The sequence below is a fragment of the Lathyrus oleraceus genome, chromosome 5 (assembly GCF_024323335.1).
Source record: "Lathyrus oleraceus cultivar Zhongwan6 chromosome 5, CAAS_Psat_ZW6_1.0, whole genome shotgun sequence".
Lineage (NCBI taxonomy): Eukaryota > Viridiplantae > Streptophyta > Magnoliopsida > Fabales > Fabaceae > Lathyrus > Lathyrus oleraceus.
The window spans coordinates 148,649,304-148,667,887 of record NC_066583.1 but is presented as its reverse complement, the minus strand read 5'-3'; the positions used below and the strand labels follow the sequence as shown (position 1 = coordinate 148,667,887).

The 18,584-nt window shown below is 34.6% G+C and overlaps 2 protein-coding genes across 2 annotated transcripts; one reads left to right on the top strand and one right to left on the bottom strand.

Annotated features, from left to right (window-relative positions):
- Positions 1 to 2,646: 2,646 nt before the first annotated feature.
- LOC127079101 (NAC domain-containing protein 2) lies at positions 2,647 to 4,390 on the top strand. The gene is made up of 3 exons (XM_051019519.1): positions 2,647 to 2,993; positions 3,090 to 3,364; positions 3,497 to 4,390. The coding sequence occupies exons 1-3, from the start codon at positions 2,834 to 2,836 to the stop codon at positions 3,938 to 3,940; spliced, it is 879 nt and encodes a 292-aa protein (XP_050875476.1). The 5' UTR covers positions 2,647 to 2,833; the 3' UTR covers positions 3,941 to 4,390.
- A 466-nt stretch (positions 4,391 to 4,856) lies between these two features.
- Positions 4,857 to 8,327, bottom strand: LOC127079100 (aspartic proteinase Asp1). Its single transcript, XM_051019518.1, has 8 exons — positions 7,898 to 8,327; positions 7,292 to 7,409; positions 6,817 to 7,040; positions 6,114 to 6,338; positions 5,878 to 6,016; positions 5,525 to 5,725; positions 5,357 to 5,429; positions 4,857 to 5,207 (listed from the first exon to the last, which is right to left on the bottom strand). The coding sequence occupies exons 1-8, from the start codon at positions 8,110 to 8,112 to the stop codon at positions 5,098 to 5,100; spliced, it is 1,305 nt and encodes a 434-aa protein (XP_050875475.1). The 5' UTR covers positions 8,113 to 8,327; the 3' UTR covers positions 4,857 to 5,097.
- Between the last annotated feature and the right edge of the window lie 10,257 nt (positions 8,328 to 18,584).

Below are 18,584 nucleotides of genomic sequence, written 5' to 3'. Positions count from 1 at the left end.
GTTCAATTCTAGCAAGGTTTACATAACCTCTGAAGGAACATATGGTGGAAGCCAAGTGCCGTTGAGACACGACATTATGGGTAACAATTGTTGGATTCTAATTTCAGTTGATACAATAAAAAAATATTTTGGAATACAACTTAAACCCGTGAGTATGCCTATATAGAGGTGTACTTGTCAAAAAGTACATAATGTATGACACCCCTATGCTTATAGGGCTAGCCAGAGGCCTTAATGAATTTTTGGTGGTTAGGGTTTGCCCATGACGGTGAGAAATCCTATTTGTTGGTGTTTTTGGCTATGGAGAGAGCAAGTTCATGTGAGGTGAGAGGTTTTATATTCTCTAGGTATATGGTATACGTAAATGAGTTGTCTATTTTCAACCTTAGGGTTGATGTATTTATATTGGCTCATATGCCTATGTTATAGAGTTAGTGGAGTAGTTTTACCTTAACTCCATTACTATGAAAATGGTCAAGGGAAAACTTGTTCTTTTTAGAATCATGGAGAAGATGATTTCCTTCATTGACTAACTCTTTGGATGAGGTATCTTAACCCAAGCCAAAAAAGGTGGCTTATCCAATTGTTGGGCTATAGGTGTTAGCCCTATGCACCACCGTTTTTGAGCTACATGTTGAGAAAAGATTTGTATGGATTGAAGCAAATATCCACGACATGGAATAAGAGGATTAATAACTTCTTGATCAAACTAGGTTTCAACAAATGCACATCAATACATGGAATGTATGTGAAAGGCTCAAGTGAATAAGACTAAGTTATTTTATGTCTCTATCTGCATGATTTATTGGTCACGGGTTCTAATGAAGATGAATTGGTAAAGTTCAAGACAAACATGAAAAATGAGTTTTAGATGTCAAACTTAGGAAATTTGGCCTACTTCATGGGAACGGAAATTGTGACCACAAGGCATAGATATTTCTTGCATCAAAAAAAATATGTAGAATACATCTCGAAGAATTTCAAGATGAGCAATCACAAGCCTACAAACACAACTATGCAAATCAACATCAAAAATGAAGAAAGTCTAAGATGATGAATTTGGTGGATAACACTTTGTACAAGCAGATCATTAGCTTATTGAGGTACCTATGCAATACAAGGCTTGCTATTTGTCATTGTGTGAGATTGGTTAGTAGATTTATGGAGAAACTAAGGCTATGTAATCTACTTGTAGCAAAAAGGGTCCTAAGGTACATTAGAGGTACAACTGACCATGGAGTACTCATGCCAAATTAACAAAACACAAGAATGGATGCCAATGTGTATGATTATTCAGATTCAGATTCGAGTGGTGGTCAAGATGATAGAAATAGAATAATTGGTTACTTGTTCGTGCTTGAATTAACACCAATCTCATGGAATTCAAATAAGCAAGGAACTATGACTTTATCTTCATGTGAGATAGAATATGTTGCATCATACTATGTTGCATGTTAACCACTTTGGTTTGAGATGTTGCTTGAAGAGTTTAATGTGAGCAAACATGAGCAAATCAAGTTGCTAATGGACAATTAACCAGCAATTGATTTAGCAAACCATCATATACGCCATGGTAGGATCAAACACCCAAAAAGAAGATATCATTTTCTTAGGGACCAAGTTAATAAAGAAAGGTTGAGAATTAAGTATTGTGAGACTGAACTATAATTGGTTGACATTCTAGTGAAACCCTTGAAGCAAGTAAGATTTGAAGACCTCAAAAGATTAATATGAATAAGGAAGTTAAGAAATATGATTTAGGAAGGGTATTTGATATGTGATTCAATTTTCATAAGTTAGAAAGAAGCTAATTATACATTTGGTTACTGATAGTTATACATGTGGTTACTACTAACTCTGGATAGAGTTACTATGATGTAACACATTTTGTAATATACATAATTTTATTTCAATAATACTTCTTTTTGAATTTCATTTTATTATTTTCTATTTTTTTTCAATTTATAAATAAATTGTAGTTTAAATTATCCAAATTTGTTTATATTTAATCAGAAAATTTAATTAACTAAAGAACATTAAAAAAATGGTTCAAAATGTTTAGAGACTCAAAATACTTTGATTCAATTAATATTAGTTAAATGATAGAATTAGAAAATATACACTCATTTCTTTTAAGATAATTTTTTATTCTAAATAAATTATTAATTATGGGATGGAGAGACTACATTTCATGCCGAAACCATTTAAAATAAAAAGCAACACAATGGAAATTATATTTTATAAAATCCAAGACAAAAGAGTATATATGAGACATTCATTTTCACCGAATAAAGAATGTTTCCTGACACTTTATATGCTTAAAACATTCACTGCAAATTTACAATATTACCGAAGAAAAACATTCACAAATTTTGAACACGAAACTAGCATAAGGGTGATGGGTTAGAGCAAAAGAGTAGAACCACATGATTGGTCGAATCGACATGACCAATAAAACTATTCAAGCCGACATTAAAAAAAAACAACCGTACGGCTAAAAGAGCAACGTAAGCAATGACAGAATCACCCAAACGCTCAACAGTCACACGTGCATACCACCACTCAAACACTGCCACGTAGTGGCTGCGGTCAGCTGATAATATCACGAACATTATTTATATGTTGAAAATCATATAGATACGACCTCCACTTGGCAAACGCACGTGTCTAAAACCATTCACCACTATCTTTCACGCTGCTATAAAATAAAACCAATACATTGACTCTGTCTCATCGCAACATTCATTTCACAAAACACAACATACAACAACAACAACAACAACAAGAACAAGAATCATCGTCAACAACAGAGTCAACGTTTAAAGAAACGCGAATGCAAGGTGAATTAGAGTTACCACCTGGTTTCAGATTTCATCCAACCGATGAAGAGTTGGTGAATCACTACTTGTGTAGGAAATGTGCTGGTCAATCAATTTCTGTTCCCGTTGTTAAAGAAGTTGATTTGTATAAGTTTGATCCATGGCAGCTTCCTGGTACTTCATTTTTCCTAATTCCACTCATCACTTTTTTTTTTGTTACTTTTCTTTCTAATTGCATATGAATAATTTTTGTTTGGTTTATGTATGCAGAAATGGGTTATCACAGTGAGAAAGAATGGTACTTCTTCTCTCCGAGGGACCGGAAATACCCAAACGGCTCCCGGCCTAACCGGGCTGCTGGAAGTGGTTACTGGAAGGCTACTGGAGCTGATAAACCAATAGGGAAAGTGAAGCCAATGGGGATAAAAAAGGCACTGGTTTTCTATGCCGGGAAAGCCCCGAAAGGAGTGAAAACTAATTGGATTATGCATGAGTATCGTCTTGCCAACGTTGATAGGTCCGCCGGCAAGAAAAATAACTTGAGGGTATGTCCGGTGTCTGTGATTATGTCTTAACTTACTTTAATTTTTAGAGTTGTTATTGGTGGTGTCAACGTATTTGTGGAAATGCTTGAGAGAATTTTTTTATCTGATTTTAGTTTGTTTTCTTATTTGCAGCTAGATGATTGGGTGTTGTGTAGAATTTACAACAAGAAAGGAAAGATTGAGAAATTCAACACTGGTAACACAGTAGAGGTTCATAATTATTATGAGCATGAAGAAGAAGAGCATGAGAGAAAGCCAGAAATTCAGAAGTTGGTGAATTACCAATTGTACATGGACACATCGGATTCGGTTCCGAAGCTGCACACGGACTCGAGCAGCTCCGGGCACGTGGTTTCGCCGGATGTCACGTGCGACAGAGAGGTGCAGAGTGAACCAAAATGGAATGAGCTTGGGATACAGCTGGATAACGCGTTTGGTTTTGAGTTTAATTACTTGGATAATAATACCCTTTCATTTGAGTATGATGATGACCCTTTTGGGACCAATGATCAGTACCAAATCAACCAGCTTTCTCCGTTACAGGATATGTTCATGTACCAGCAAAAGCCATTTTGATTCTGTTTAGACAGAAAATGATTCTTTTTGGTATTGGGGAGTTGCCTAATTAATTTATTTTTTGTAGCTAAAGTCATCATTAATTAATGCAATTACACCTAATTAACTACTGTATGTGGACCACTATGGATAATTATTCTTATTCTCTGCTCTAGAGAGATCAGAGAATTGTGATTTTGGTTGACATGGACCATTTGGATTGGATTAGATTAGGCCTAATTTGTGCTGTAAAAGAAGATAGGATCTACAGGGTGTAATTAAAATAAAAGCAGTAGGGTTATCTTATCTCTAGTAGGTGTAGATCCAAACTAATGGTCCATGTATTGGCGTGTCAATGTGTAGGAGCAGGAACTCCTGTAGAAAATTCTTGTATTGGTTCTGGTATGAAAGCATTTTTTCATATATTTGTAATATACTTTTCAATTTTCAAAGAGATGGAATTCTGCTTTATATTAGACTATTACGCTCTTTATTTATGAATCCAGGACAGAACAAGGTTCAAAGAAAAAGACTTCCATTAAAATACTAAGAAGTCAGAACATAGAACCGCTTCTAATGTATTACTACTAAGATGCTGCTCAAAGAATTGTCATGAAAATATAAATTGTTTATAGTTGATGATGTTACTCTGTCTAATTAATGTTCACAACTTGAGGTTCCTATAATATACTAATGAGAATAGTAGACATTGTTTGTTGAGAAAAAAAAAACAGTATGCTAGTAGTATTTTATGACTGAATTCGGCTGTGAATAAACTGATATTTAAAAAAATATATATATTTTGACTCACTTTCTGGTACATGATTATTATATTTAGAACAGCTGAGATATTGCAACCTAGCAGGTGGTTTTATAATTTTGTTTTCTAGCAGCTGAGATATCATTGTATGAAAATTATAGAATCAACAAATGCATCTAATCTTTGTATCAAACTTACCTGATATGTTATTCGACTGATCATTTTCAATTGTGATCAGTTGGAATTACACTTTAAACACTAAAACTCGATGTAGACCTCTATACCATACCAATATACTATTCACATGGATATCATTATGAGGATATCAACATTCATTGATACAACCAAATAACCTGTTCTATAGAGCAGGGTATAAGCTATACTATATGATGATACAAGATAATTGAGGGGCATGCAATCAAATGCTGATATCTCTGGATTTTGGAACCCGGTTACAATCTGTTGGTGCCCAACCAATCAACTGCTTCTCATTGTCAAATACCATCACTTTGTCCAGCATGGATATGTCTGCATAAAGAAGACAGGGCTTTTTAATAATGCATAGCTTCATCATGAGTTTTGGTGAAAAAGATAAAGCTAAAAGAGTGAACAAAAGCAGTACAATTGATGAAATCAATTAACGAGCATAAAAAAAGAGAGAGTAACATGATTCCCACCTCCGATTAGGTTCAGATCCTCCATTCCTACTTCAGAGCCATTTAGAATGCCCAAGCAAACATTTCCCATGTTCTGAAAGGACAATTTATCAGCATTCAAAATTCAAAAATGAACGATATCAGTTACTTGTGATTTTATAATAATAAAAAAGTTGGGACTTGACTCACTGATATTATCAGGTATGCTTCAGGAGGGATTTCAAATTGGGCTTTTGTTCTCCCACAGCCTGGGAAACTAAACGCAATAGGCTTGAAGTATTTTTTGACGTCATATACACTTCTAAAAGGTCTTTTTCCAGACCAACATAGAGGGAGAGTTTGGTCTTCAGGTGCTTCTTGTATAGGCTTTCCAGCTAATTCTTTTGTCAACTACATATGGAAAACAAATGAAAGACCCGTCTTAAACAATGTGCAAGTATTTTCTCATATTGTATGATGTTATTGACATTGTTGTGGTAATGGCTTATGCATTTTGAAATGCTTGAAATTGGAGGCTGTAATGAAAATAGCTTTCAACTGACCCAAGAAATTAGTGCTTGATAAGTGTTGGAGTTGAAGTAAGTGTAAGAACTCCCAGTGTCAAAAACAGCTAAAAGATTTCCAAACCCAGTCTTCTTCCCTCCAAAAACGAGTTCAGCTGGCCCTGCTGAGTAATGTTTGCTGAGAAAAATCACAAATTAACAAAAAGAAATATGAATATCATTACATAAATGTGGAGAACATAAAATGTGGATCTGACTTGTGAAGATCTACTTACTGATCATTCGATGACATTGGAGTCCAAGCCAATCGAGACGAATCATAAACATCTCCAAAGAAGATGTATCCTCCTCCTTGTGCACTCAAACAGTGTCCAACCACATTTCTCACCAAACCCTGACTACTCAACTGTGATATCAAGCTAGATTTTCCCCTGCCAAGACCAAGCATACCATCTACAGGGTGGTAGGAGGATTCTGGAAAAATCTGATCATATCCACATCTTGAAAAAGTAGCGAAAAAGAATTGTATCAGATAGCAGGATCTTTACCTCTTAATAAAAAGTTGTGTTTGGTATAATCATCATGCAACATTTGTGTTTTTCTTAAACATTTCTTGCAGAAAAGATAAAACTAGATAGAACATACACATAGAGCCTGTTTTGATTGATTTATTTGAATTGATTTACTGACATAAGTTTAGGAGAGTTTATAAAAACAGCTTATGACATGACATGTCTATAAGGCGTTGTCAAATTATTTACATAAACTCTCCACGATAGGTTGTGAAAACAACTTTTAGTTTGTATGGAAACATGTTTGCTTTATTTTATCTTTTATTAAAGAAATATCTTATACATAAAAAACACTTATACGATGGCACTTATGCGCTATCCAAACAATAATATAAACTAAGGAAGTGGTTTGAGTTTGAGGTTGTTTAGCATTAAAACTAGCAAATGGTGCATTAGAGTTACTAACCCAAGTCCCATACGAACTTTCAGTTGGACTCCATTTGTAAAGTTGAGAACATAGACATCATTGACAAGTACACCAAGGGATGAGTAAAAATCTGCATACTCAACTTCATAGTCACACTGATGCTGGACTTCACAGTCATAGTTATCTGTCTGATGCACAGATGCACAGAGGGGATGCCTGCAGGGGACTAAGTCATTGCTAGGCCGGTAAAGCGGATGGGGTGTCTGAAAAGTAAGCAACAATTATTGATGATTAATTATGATAGGAGTTTTTTATCAAACAAATTCTACATAAATATATCAATTTAGCTACGTAGTACCGACAGTTCAGATTAAAAATGTATTCAGAGTACGATATTGAAACATGTGGTTACATATATTTATTTTATTTTCTCAACTTTTACAAGTGTCTACATGTCCATGTTTGTGTCATTGTTTCAGTAGTATTTGGCGATGAGTAAAGTAAGTTAGAGTACCTGGGAGCACCGGGAGCAAGGTGCATCACATTGAAGCCATGTTAGGTCGCTACCCGTGTCAATATCAAGAAAATATGGCCTTGGTGGATTCCCAATGTTGAGAGTCACATTATAAAAACTGTAAATGTAAAAAAGTAAGAATGAATTATACTAGTTGAACACCTAGTCAATTGATATCTATGACATAAACACCGGATATGACAGTACAACAAACAATAATTTGAGAAAACAATATAATTGATTGTAAACACATGAGTCTATATAGTGTCAGACATCATACACATCTTCCAAACGATATGCGTGTACCACATAGCTCGATCCATCCATTATATATGTTAAATAAAAGTCATGGTTGTGTATAAATGGGACAAAGAAAAACATGATTTGGGAATGGGGAGAAACCTCAAAAAGATGTCTTATTTATTCAAATTAATTGTTTATCAGCCACTCTTTTCGAGGAATAAAACAACACAAAAAAACATGAAGGGGCCTCATAGGAAAAGCCACGAAGAAAGCAACTGCGAAGAAAGAAAGGCATAAAGTGAAACTGAAGGAAAAAAGCAAAACAGAAAGAATGTAAAAAAAAAAAAAGTCTCTTTTACATACCCAACAGGGTAAACATTTCCGTGAACCGGGAACACGACGGATGAGCCAGAACGAAAACGGTTTAAGAACGAAGGTGATGATGATGAGGAGGAGGAGGAGGAGGATTGTTCATTTGCAGTTGAAGTTTTGTGTTTACTACTACCAAACCAAGCTAAACAAGTAGATGAACTCAACAAGAGTAGCACAACAAAGAATCCCAATTTCCCTGATTTCATCGTTTCTCAATAATAATATTAATGTGATTGGAGAAAAATGAGTAGTCTATGTTGTGGTGGGTACGTGCGTTATGTGTTTGATGAAATGCATGAAAGAAATAGCAAGGGTTTTTAAATCAAGATGTGTGTGTCCGTAAAAGCATTGCTTGGATTATTAGAAGTGGGATTTCTTCTCATGCATGCCTTGTGCAGGGTTCTTATTCTTTCCTTCCTCTTATGAATCCTCCTACACATTAAAATACTTAAAAAAATATTGAAGCCAGACTGGTTAGTATAGTTGTTGGAGTGTAGTATGTATTTTTATTTATTACTATTATGTTGAGAAAGTGAGATATATTTAATTATAAATAGACATATTCTTACTTCATGTTATAAATAAGTTTGTTTTTTTAAACAAAAAGAGAAGTTTGTTTCATACTTTTCTTTAACACATATTAGTTTCTTTTTGTTTTGAGAAATGAGCAAGCTTTTAGTATACAAATTATTTCTATCATGAAATTTAAATAGTACTATGAGATAAATTATATTTGATTATGGACTAATCAAATGTTAGACTCGTTTTCAAATAAGAATCAAAGTCAAACTTTTTGTTTGGAAGATCGATCTTCTTTCTATTGTTGAAAAGACTCAGTTGATTAAAAATATCATTTAATTCACTTCATTTCGGTTTATTCTTGATCAGTCTCTCTCATTAAGAATTTTGAGAAGTATACAAGAAATCTTATTTGAAGTAGAGACTCTATCTCTAGAAAAATGGTGGTTGTTGCTTGGCATAAACTTTGTCAAGCATCGGATGAAGGAAAGTTGAATGTTAGATCCCTTACCCAAATTAATGAAGTTGCAAGTCTTAAGTCTTAAGCTCTGCTGGATTTTTTTTTTGTTAATTGATACTTTTTGGGCCACCTCCCTTAAACTCATGATTCTTAGAAAGGATATACATATTAGATATCATGTCTCCTTTTATATTTAGAGTAGCATTAAAGGAAAATTGCTTGTTGCTCAAACCAACTCAAGGTGGATTGTTAGAGATGGCTTCAAAATCAATTTTGGACTGATGACTAGTTTGATACCCCCTAGTGTAAGCTCTGAATATTCTTGAAGTTTCTCATCACCTTTTGACTAACAAGGTCAATCCGTTTTTGGCCAACTCTTCTTGGGGCATGTCGAATGATTTCTTGTTCAATTCCCTGATTTACCTACTCTCCTGAACCAAGTAACCTTGCCTACCTCTCCTAAGCCTGACTTGAGAATTTGGCTTCACTCTAAGAATGATGAGCTTTCCTTCAAAGACTATTTCCTTTTCTAAAAACCTATTGGTCAGAACCTTTGGTGGGCTAAAATTATATGGAATATTGCAATCCCTTCTCGGAAGCCTTTGTTGGTTTGGAGGATGTGCCATAACAAAATCCCTATTGGTGAGAATCTTTCTAGGAGAAATATGCAAATGACTTCCATGTAATATCCTTGCTCCTCACATTGTGAGTATTTTCTACATCTTTTTCAATTTTTTGTTGTTGTAGTTTTTCTAAAACGTTATAGTCTTAGCTCTCAAATACCATCCAAGTTCATATCTATTTATCCTCACTTTTTGACATCTAAAAGTTATGCTCTTGAAGCTGGTCTCCTTAGTACATAATTATAGTCACCTCTACAATAATCAATACTTTTAACATCATCTAGTACTGTAGAAATCAAAGGAGATTCAACAATAGACTCATCAGTTGGAAGTCGATCATCTCCCTTATTATCTTTAATGCTTCATTTATCAGGAAATCACACTAAGTCAATTGCAAGCTATTTCATCTCAATTTTCTGTATTATTAAGGCATTATTTGTTCAAACTCAACCCCCATACGGGTCCAACTATCAAAGAAGTTTTCTCTCATCCTCCACATTTTGCTTAACTGAAATGCAACTCGGATGGGTCCTCTCAAGGCAACCTGAGTCCATGTGCTCGTGGAGAGATCTTTAGGGACCATCATGGTATGTGTATTGATATATTTGTGAGGACTCATTAATAGGATGACATATGTCCTTCGTTGGTCGCCCGTCCCATGAGACGTCGTCCATGGTGTATCCTTTACGTTGCACGGGGGCTTGCCCTAAGAGGAAACATGGATAATATTATTTATCTAGCCCATAAATGCATGTGCGAAGTCACTCCCACGACTCCCTAGAAAATAGGAAGTCAACAATTTCTCCATAGTCAATGGGGAGAGCTTACCACTTCTAGAGAGTTCCGTGAACCATTGGCCTATAAGCCTTTATAAGATTGAGAATGACATATCGTAATACACACGATACACCCTTAATAACAATAAAGCTTATCACATCATGTGAGCTTGCTCTCTCAATACCATAAACACCACAAAACACGGCCTCTCGCCATAATGACCAAGCCTTAACCCACCTGAAAACTACTAAGGCATTTGACCCCCTACTAGGATAGAGGTGCCACACATTTTTTACTTTTTGACAAATACAATGACGCTCACTATGGGATGTAACACCCTGTTTTTCTAAAAACTATTTATATTAATTAATTATAATTTTATGTGTGTATCTAATTATTATTTATGTGATAATTGAGATGTGTTAGGGTAATAAGGGTGGGTGACCCTTAGGTAGAGAGTGTGACGAGTAATTGGGGGTTGATAGATTTATTTAGAATTATTTAATTGATTAAATAATGTTTTAGTGTTATTATTTAAATGAAATAATAAAATAACATGAAATAATGAGTTCGGGGTGAAAAGTGTGAATTATGGAGAATTAAAATAAATAATTTAAGTTAGTAATAAGTTGGACATTAGTGGAATATTAGAAAGATAAAAATTCGGTTTTTGATTTATAAGGAGAGAAGTGAGGTGAAACTTTTGGAATTGGAGAAAAAAGGAAAAAGAAGGGGAAAGTAAGGAAAACCTAAGAAGAGCTCCAGGGAAGATAAGCCATAGTCAAAAGCTTGAATTTTTTGGAATTACAAGGTAAGGATGGGAATTTGGTTCAATAATAGGGATGTGAATGAAAGGGTAGAGGAAGGTTTAATTTCATTTGAATTGATGATGAATGTTGATATTTGTTGAATAATTTTTTTTTGTTTTAAAGTGTCCATGTATGTTCACCATTGGTGATGTTTAAAGGTTATGGGGATTAATATAGTATATAGAAATTATATGAATATAAGTAGTGATTAATATAAGTATGTTTATGATGAGTTTAAAACCATGAAATATTTTTTGTGATAATCTCATGAACGTTTTTGGGGTTGTAGAAGATGAAAATTATGCTGCAAATTTCAGAAAAAGATCAACTTTTTGGTAACGCCTTTGTGCACGGTTTTAATCATAACTTTTAACTCGTAAATCATTTTGGGACGGGGTTTGAAGCGTTGGATATCTGAAACAGAGAGATATAACTTTGTTTCATGGGTAAAATAATTTTGGTAATGATTTCATGGATATTTTTGGGGTTGGAGTAAATGAAAATTGTGTTGGAAATTTCAGAAAACAACAACTTTTTGGTAACGCCTTTATGCACGGTTTTGATCATAACTTTCAACTCGTAAATCATTTTGGGACGAGGTTTGAAGCGTCGGGTATCTAAAACAGAGCAAAATAACTTTTTTTCAGGAGTAAAATATTTTTTGTGAATATTCCATGGCCATTTTTGGGGTTTGGAGAAGATGAAAATCAGGCTATAAATTTCAGAAAACAACAACTTTTTGGTAACGCCTTTGTGAACAGTTTTGATCATAACTTTTAACTCGTAAATTATTTTGGGACGGGGTTTGAAGCTTTCGGTGGCTGGAACAGAGCGTGCTAACTTTGTTTCAGAGATAAAATACTTTTAACGATTTTATCAGAGATTGGTAGAAGGTGGGAAAGAAGTGTATGATTTGACGAATATGGATAAGGTTTGTATTGACAAATTATTTGATGTGTTGTGAATGATTGGGGTTATATGTTTGATTATATTGGTGGTAGTCTAGAAGAGTGGATTAAGTTATGCATGGTTGAAATTTTTTGATCGATTTTGGATCATTAAATATTATTATAATTATCGTATTAATTGCATTATTACCATGTCATACATTTATTGTTATTATGTTGAAGGAGATAAGTCATAAGTCTGAAGAGGGACGAAAGACTTATCCAGAACTCAGAATGGGGAGTTAGGGATTTCGAAGGGGGAATCGGGTTCGTAAGAAGAACCAAATGTTGAATTGGTACCACATGCATATGAGTCATTGTCGTTGTCGTGAGTCACATAGCATGAATAAAATATATGCGTGAAATATACCTATGTGTGATGGTGGTGGTGTTGTATGGGACGTTAATGATGATTTGGGCGTTAGAATATGATATGTTGTTTTGTATGAATGTGTAGATGTTGTACTCTATTTTACATTCTATGTTGTTATTATTGAAATTAATTTTCACCCCTTTTGTTTAAATATTGCATTTACATGGTCATCGTGCAGATACTCAAGAGTAGAGACATTGTTGTGAGTGAAAGTTAGATCATGAAGTTATTTCTTTTAGTTTATTCATGTTAGATTTGGTTATGCTCTGATATGTAACAGTGGGGAGCGAATTATTTGTTTTGTGTTGAAATTTCCTAAGAGACAATGCATGCTCTCGTATTTGTTTTATGTTTTGGTGTGATAGCACTTGGAGAAGACTCACGAGTCGGTGCTTTTAATTTTGTTATAAAAACTATTATGAGATTTTAAATTGGTATGTTTTTTTATTATGATTCCGTTACGAAGATATTCAAATGTGTTGGATGTCGTGTAAACATCCTAATTGCAAATGTGTGCAGTAAAATGTTTTGTTGTAACCCGTGTTATGGAGCAAACTATGATTATTGTGAGTGACACCCTAAGTGATTGTATTTCATTAATTAAATTCTTTTATGGTTATGCGCATGTTTTTAGGATGTTACATAGTGGTATCAAAGCAGGTCGGTTCGGTCAGCCAGATTGTTTAATTATGTCATGTTGCTGCATGCGAGAGTATTATGTTGGTTAGTTCAACTGTTTTGAGAATATTGTGATTTTCCTGAACCTGAAGAGAGGTCGGATTCGAGGATGGTGCCGGTTAGTAAAATGGTGTGATCCTTGAAGGAAGACGGACAAGTGTTCTCGTTGTTCGCTTTATTTTGAGGGTGAAGGCGATGTTTTGTCTAGAGATATGCCAATGGTGTGTTGAGTATTCTGACGTGTTTCTTAAGGATGTGTATAGTTTGTCTTTCGTTGGAACAATTTTAATGTTATTCTTGGAATGAATTGGTTTGAGTTAAACCAAGCGTTTAGCAACTTTTTTGATAAGTCGATGCAGTTTCTTGAATCCAAAGAGGAAATGGACTCGAGATTCTTGTCTGCTGGTCTAGTTAGGATTTCTTTGAGCGAGAACGATCAAGTATTATTGAGATTTACTTCTCGAAGACTGAGGAGAAATGTGATGGCTAGTGATATGCAAGTGGTGTGTGATTCCTGATGTTTTCTTGAAGATATTCATGATTTGCCTGTAGAGCATAAATATGAGTTCAATGGAGGTGAAAAGTTGATGTTTGTATATGCTAAGCATGTGCGAGATGATGTGAAGGATGGGGCATAAGTATTTATGATGTTAGCTTCGTTGGAAGCTAAAGGCAATGGAGTAGTTCATGATCTTCCTGTAGTGTGTGAATTTTTTAGAGTGTTTCCTGAAGACATTCGTGATTTACCACCAGAGCGAGATATTGAGTTTACTATTAACTTGGTACCTGGTACTATCCTGTTTTTGTGGCTTCATACGAAAAGTATGATTCTGAGTTTAGCGAGCTAAAGAAACAGTTGGAAGAGTTACGTGAGAAGAGACTTGCTCGGCCAAGTGTTTCTCCTTGGAGTGCGCCAGTATTGTTAATAAATAAGAAGGATGGTAGCATGAGGTTGTGTGTTTACTATCAAGAACTGAACAAGGTGATGATTAAGAATAAATATCATTTTCCTAGAATCAATGATTTGATGGATTAATTAGTCGGTGCTCATATTTTCAGTAAAGTTGATTTGCGGTTGGTTTACCACCAAATTCTAGTGAAACCAGAAGATATTTTGAAGATTGTGTTCATAACGAGATATGATCACTATGAGTTTTCTGTGATTCTGTTTGGTGTGACCAATGCGCCAAGTGTGTTTATGGAATATATGAATATGACTTTTCATTAGTATTTGGATATGTTAATGGTGGTATTCATTGACGACATTCTAATTTATTCGAAGACTGATGAAGAGCATGTTGAGTAACTGAGAATTATGTCGGAGTTATTGAAAGAGAAGCAATTATATGCTAAGTTATCTAAGTGTGAGTTTTGGTTAAAAGAAGTGAGTTTTCTTAACTAAGTAATTTTTAGTGGTGGTATTGCGGTTAATCCTTCAAAGGTTGATGATATGTTGCAGTGGGAGACTCCGAAGTATGTTACGAAGATTAGAAATTTCCTTAGGTTAGTTGAGTATTATCGTAGATTCATATAGGGTTTTTCGAAGTTGGCAATAACTTTGACTGAGTTGACTCGAAAGGGTAAAGCGTATGTGTAGGATGTTTCTTATGAAGAAAGTTTTGTAGAACTCAAGAAAAAGTTGACTATTGCTCCAGTTTTGATTTTTCCGAGTACAACCGATCATTTTGTCGTGTATTGTGATGCTTCAAAGATGGTATGGGTGGTGTGTTAATGCACAATGGACAAGTTATGGCTTATGCATCGAGACAACTTAGAGTTTATGAGAAGAATTATCATATGCATGACTTAAAGTTTATTGTCATTGTGTTTGCACTTAAAATTTAGAGACATGATATGTTTGGCTCTAGATTTAAAGTGTTCAGTGTTCATAAGAACTTTAAGTACTTATTCGATCATAATTAGTTAAATATGAGGCGGAAGAGGTGGCTTAAATTGTTAAAGGATTGTGATTTTGGTTTGAATTACCATCCTGGTAAAGCCAATGTAGTGGCTGATGCACTGAGTCGGAAGACGTTGCATATGTCGACATTGATGGCTAGAGAGTTAGAGATAATCGAAGAATTTAGAGATTTGAGTTTGGTTTGTGAAGTCACTCCGTAGAGTGTGAAGCTATGTATGTTAAAGATTACCAATGGTGTTTTGAGATGGATGAGAGAAAGTTAGAGGACTGATTTGAAATTGGTAGATCGTTTAGATTTAATTAATCAAGGTCGAGGTGCTGATTTCAAGATTGAGGATAATGATGTTATAAAATTTCGTGATAAAATTTGTGTTCCTGATGTGCCTGAGTTCAAGAAGAGTACTCTTGAAGAAGGACATCAAAATGTTCAGAGTATTCATCTGGGTGCTACAAATATGTATTAGGATTTGAGAAAGATGTTTTAGTGGTGTGGGATGAAGAAAGAGATTATAAAGTTTGTGTATGTGTGTATGACTTGCCAGAAGTCAAAGATTGAGTATCAAAAGTTATTGGGTTCGATGCAATTGTTGTCTATTCCTGAGTGGGAATGGGATAACATTTCGATGGATTTTGTGTCTGGATTGCTGAGGACTATGAAGAATTATGATACTATTTGGGTAATTGTGGATAAGTTGATGAAGTCTGCTCATTTTATCCCGATGAGACTGGATTATCCATGGTAGAGGTTGGTGAAGCTGGATATCGAGAGGATTGTTAGTTTGCACGATATTCTATCCAGTATTGTATATGATAGATATTTGAGGTTTACATCAAGGTTCCATGAGAGTTTGCAGATGGATTTGGGTACGAAGTTGCATCTGAGTTCTACTTACCATCCACGTAGAAATGGTTAGACTGACAGGACTATTCAGTCGCTAGAGGACTTGTTAAGGGATTATGTACTTGAACAAGGAGATGCCTGGGATATATTTTTATCGTTGATTGAGTTTACATACAACAACAGTTTCCATTCGAGTATTGGAATGACACCGTTTGAGGCATTGTATGGTAGAAGGTGTAAGATGCATTTGTGTTGGTATGAGTCAGGAGAGGGTGTTGTGATTGAACTTGAGATTATCCAATAGACCACAAAGAAAATCAAATTGATTCAGAAGATGATTGTTTCTCAGAGTCGCCAAAAGAGTTATCATGATAGACAAAGGAAAGCACTTGAGTTCCAATAGGGAGATCATATGTTTTTTAGGGTTACTCTAGTAACTGATGTTGGTTGAGATTTGAAGTCTCGAAAGCTCACTCTGTGTTTCACCAGTCCTTACCATATTTTTCAAATAATAAGAGAAATGACCTATTATATTTCTTTGCCATTGTCGTTTACTAATCTTCAACATGTGTTTCACGTATCTCAGTTGAGAGGTACATTTTGGATCCGTCTCATGTGATCCAAGTGGATGATGTACATGTGAGAGATAACTTAATTGTTGAGGCATCACCCCTGCAGATAGAGGATCGAGAAGTAAAGCACTTGTGTGGTAAAGAGATTACCTTGGTGAAGGTAGCTTAGGGAGGATCAGCTAGTGGAAACATAACTTGGGAGCTTGAGAGACAAATGAGATATTCGTATTCGAATTTGTTCTCTTGAGGTAATTTTCGAGGGCGAAAATTCTTTAAGTGGGAGAGAGTTGTAACATCCCATTTTTCTAAAAACTATTTATATAAATTAATAATAATTTTATGCGTGTATCTAATTATTGTTTGTGTGATAATTGAGACGTGTTAGGTCAACAAGGGTGGGTGACCCTTAGGTAGAGAGTGTGACGAGTAACTAGGGGTTAGTAGATTTATTTAGAATTATTTAATTAATTAAATAATGTTTTAGTGTTATTATTCAAATAAAATAATAAAATAAAAGGAAATAATGAGTTTGGGGTGGGAAGTGCGAATTATGGAGAATTAAATAAGTAACATAAATTAGTAATAAGTTGGGCCTTAGTGGAATATTAGAAAGATATAAATTAGTTTTTTGATTTATGAGGAGAAAAGTGAGGCGAAACTTTTGGAATTGGAGAAAAAGAGGCAAGAGAAGAGAAAAGCAAGGAAAACCTAAGGAGAGCTCTAGGGCAGAGAAGTCATAGTCAAAAGCTTGAATTTTTCTGGAATTACAAGGTAAGAGTGGGAATTTGATTCAATAATAGGGATATGAATGGAAGGGTAGAGGAAGGTTTAATTCTTTTTGGATTGATGATGAATGTTGATATTTGTTGAATGAAATTTTTGTTTTAAAGTGTCCATATATGTTTACCCTTGGTGATGTTTGAAGGTTTTAGGGATTGATATAGTATATAGATCCATGATCATATGAATATAGGTAGTGATTATTATAAGTATGTTTATGATGAGCTTAAAACCATGAAATATTTTTGGTGATGATTTCATGACCATTTTTGGGGTTGGAGAAGATGAAAACCGTGATGGAAAATTCAGAAAATAACAACTTTTTGGTAACGCCTTTGTGCACTATTTTGATCATAACTTGAAACTCGTAAATAATTTTGGTATGGGGTTTGAAGCGTTGAGTAACTGAAGCAGAGGGTTATAAATTTGTTTCAGTGATAAAATATTTTAATAATTTTATCAGAGGTTGATAGTAGGTGGGAAAGAAGTGTACGATGTGACGAATATATACGATGTCTGTATTGACAAATTATTTAATGTGCTATGAATGATTGGGATGGTGTGTTTGATTATATTGGTGGTAATCCAGAAGGGTGGATTACATTACATATGGTTGCAATTGTGTGATTGATTGTGGATCACTAAATATTATTATAATTGTTACGTTAATTGCATTATTACTATGTCATATGTAACACCCTTCTAAAATACCCCAATATTTAATTAAAACAACATATAAAACTCAGAGTAATTATGCAGTTAAGGGTGTCACACACAAACACTTTACACCATTCACCAATATAACGGTCATGCTCTTTATTGATTCAAAACATAAGCATTTGCATAAAACGCAGCGGATAGAAATCTCATCAATCATGTAAAACTTTACATGTAAAATGGTTCATAACTAACAATAAAACATTTAAAACAAGTTAAAACATCCCATCCCGATGTTACATCTATCAGAGCACGACCCACTAAGGAGACTACACTAGACTCCAAGCATTAGCTTCTACTCAACTCATTGCTCGTTACCTGAAAAATAGTTGTAAGGGTGAGTTCCTCAATCGATATAATAAGCATTATAGAATATAATGTCATGTTAAGTAATTTAACACATTAATCACCCTAATCGTATTCGTACATTCAGTAACGGCACACCAACTCAAACATCATATTCAACACCAATACAACTCATATTCATACTCAATAGCAACACCACACACGTATAATATTGGAATACATCCATTCATATTATACGCCATACATAATTTATGCAATGAGACTCCACACATGCGGTACCGACTATTCTTGAACATATAGTTCAAGCTCACCGATCAAATCCAGATACGGCTACTAAGCTCACTAGTCCCACTCA

Coding starts and splice junctions, on each gene's coding strand:
- LOC127079100 (XM_051019518.1), bottom strand. CDS start 8,112: ATGAAATCAGGGAAATTGGGATTCTTTGTTGTGCTACTCTTGTTGAGT. Junction 7,041..7,291: donor CTTGCTCCCGGTGCTCCCAG/GTACTCTAACTT, acceptor CTTACTTTTCAG/ACACCCCATCCGCTTTACCG. Junction 5,726..5,877: donor ATCAAGCACTAATTTCTTGG/GTCAGTTGAAAG, acceptor TTCCATATGTAG/TTGACAAAAGAATTAGCTGG.
- LOC127079101 (XM_051019519.1), top strand. CDS start 2,834: ATGCAAGGTGAATTAGAGTTACCACCTGGTTTCAGATTTCATCCAACC. Junction 2,994..3,089: donor TGATCCATGGCAGCTTCCTG/GTACTTCATTTT, acceptor TTATGTATGCAG/AAATGGGTTATCACAGTGAG. Junction 3,365..3,496: donor GCAAGAAAAATAACTTGAGG/GTATGTCCGGTG, acceptor TCTTATTTGCAG/CTAGATGATTGGGTGTTGTG.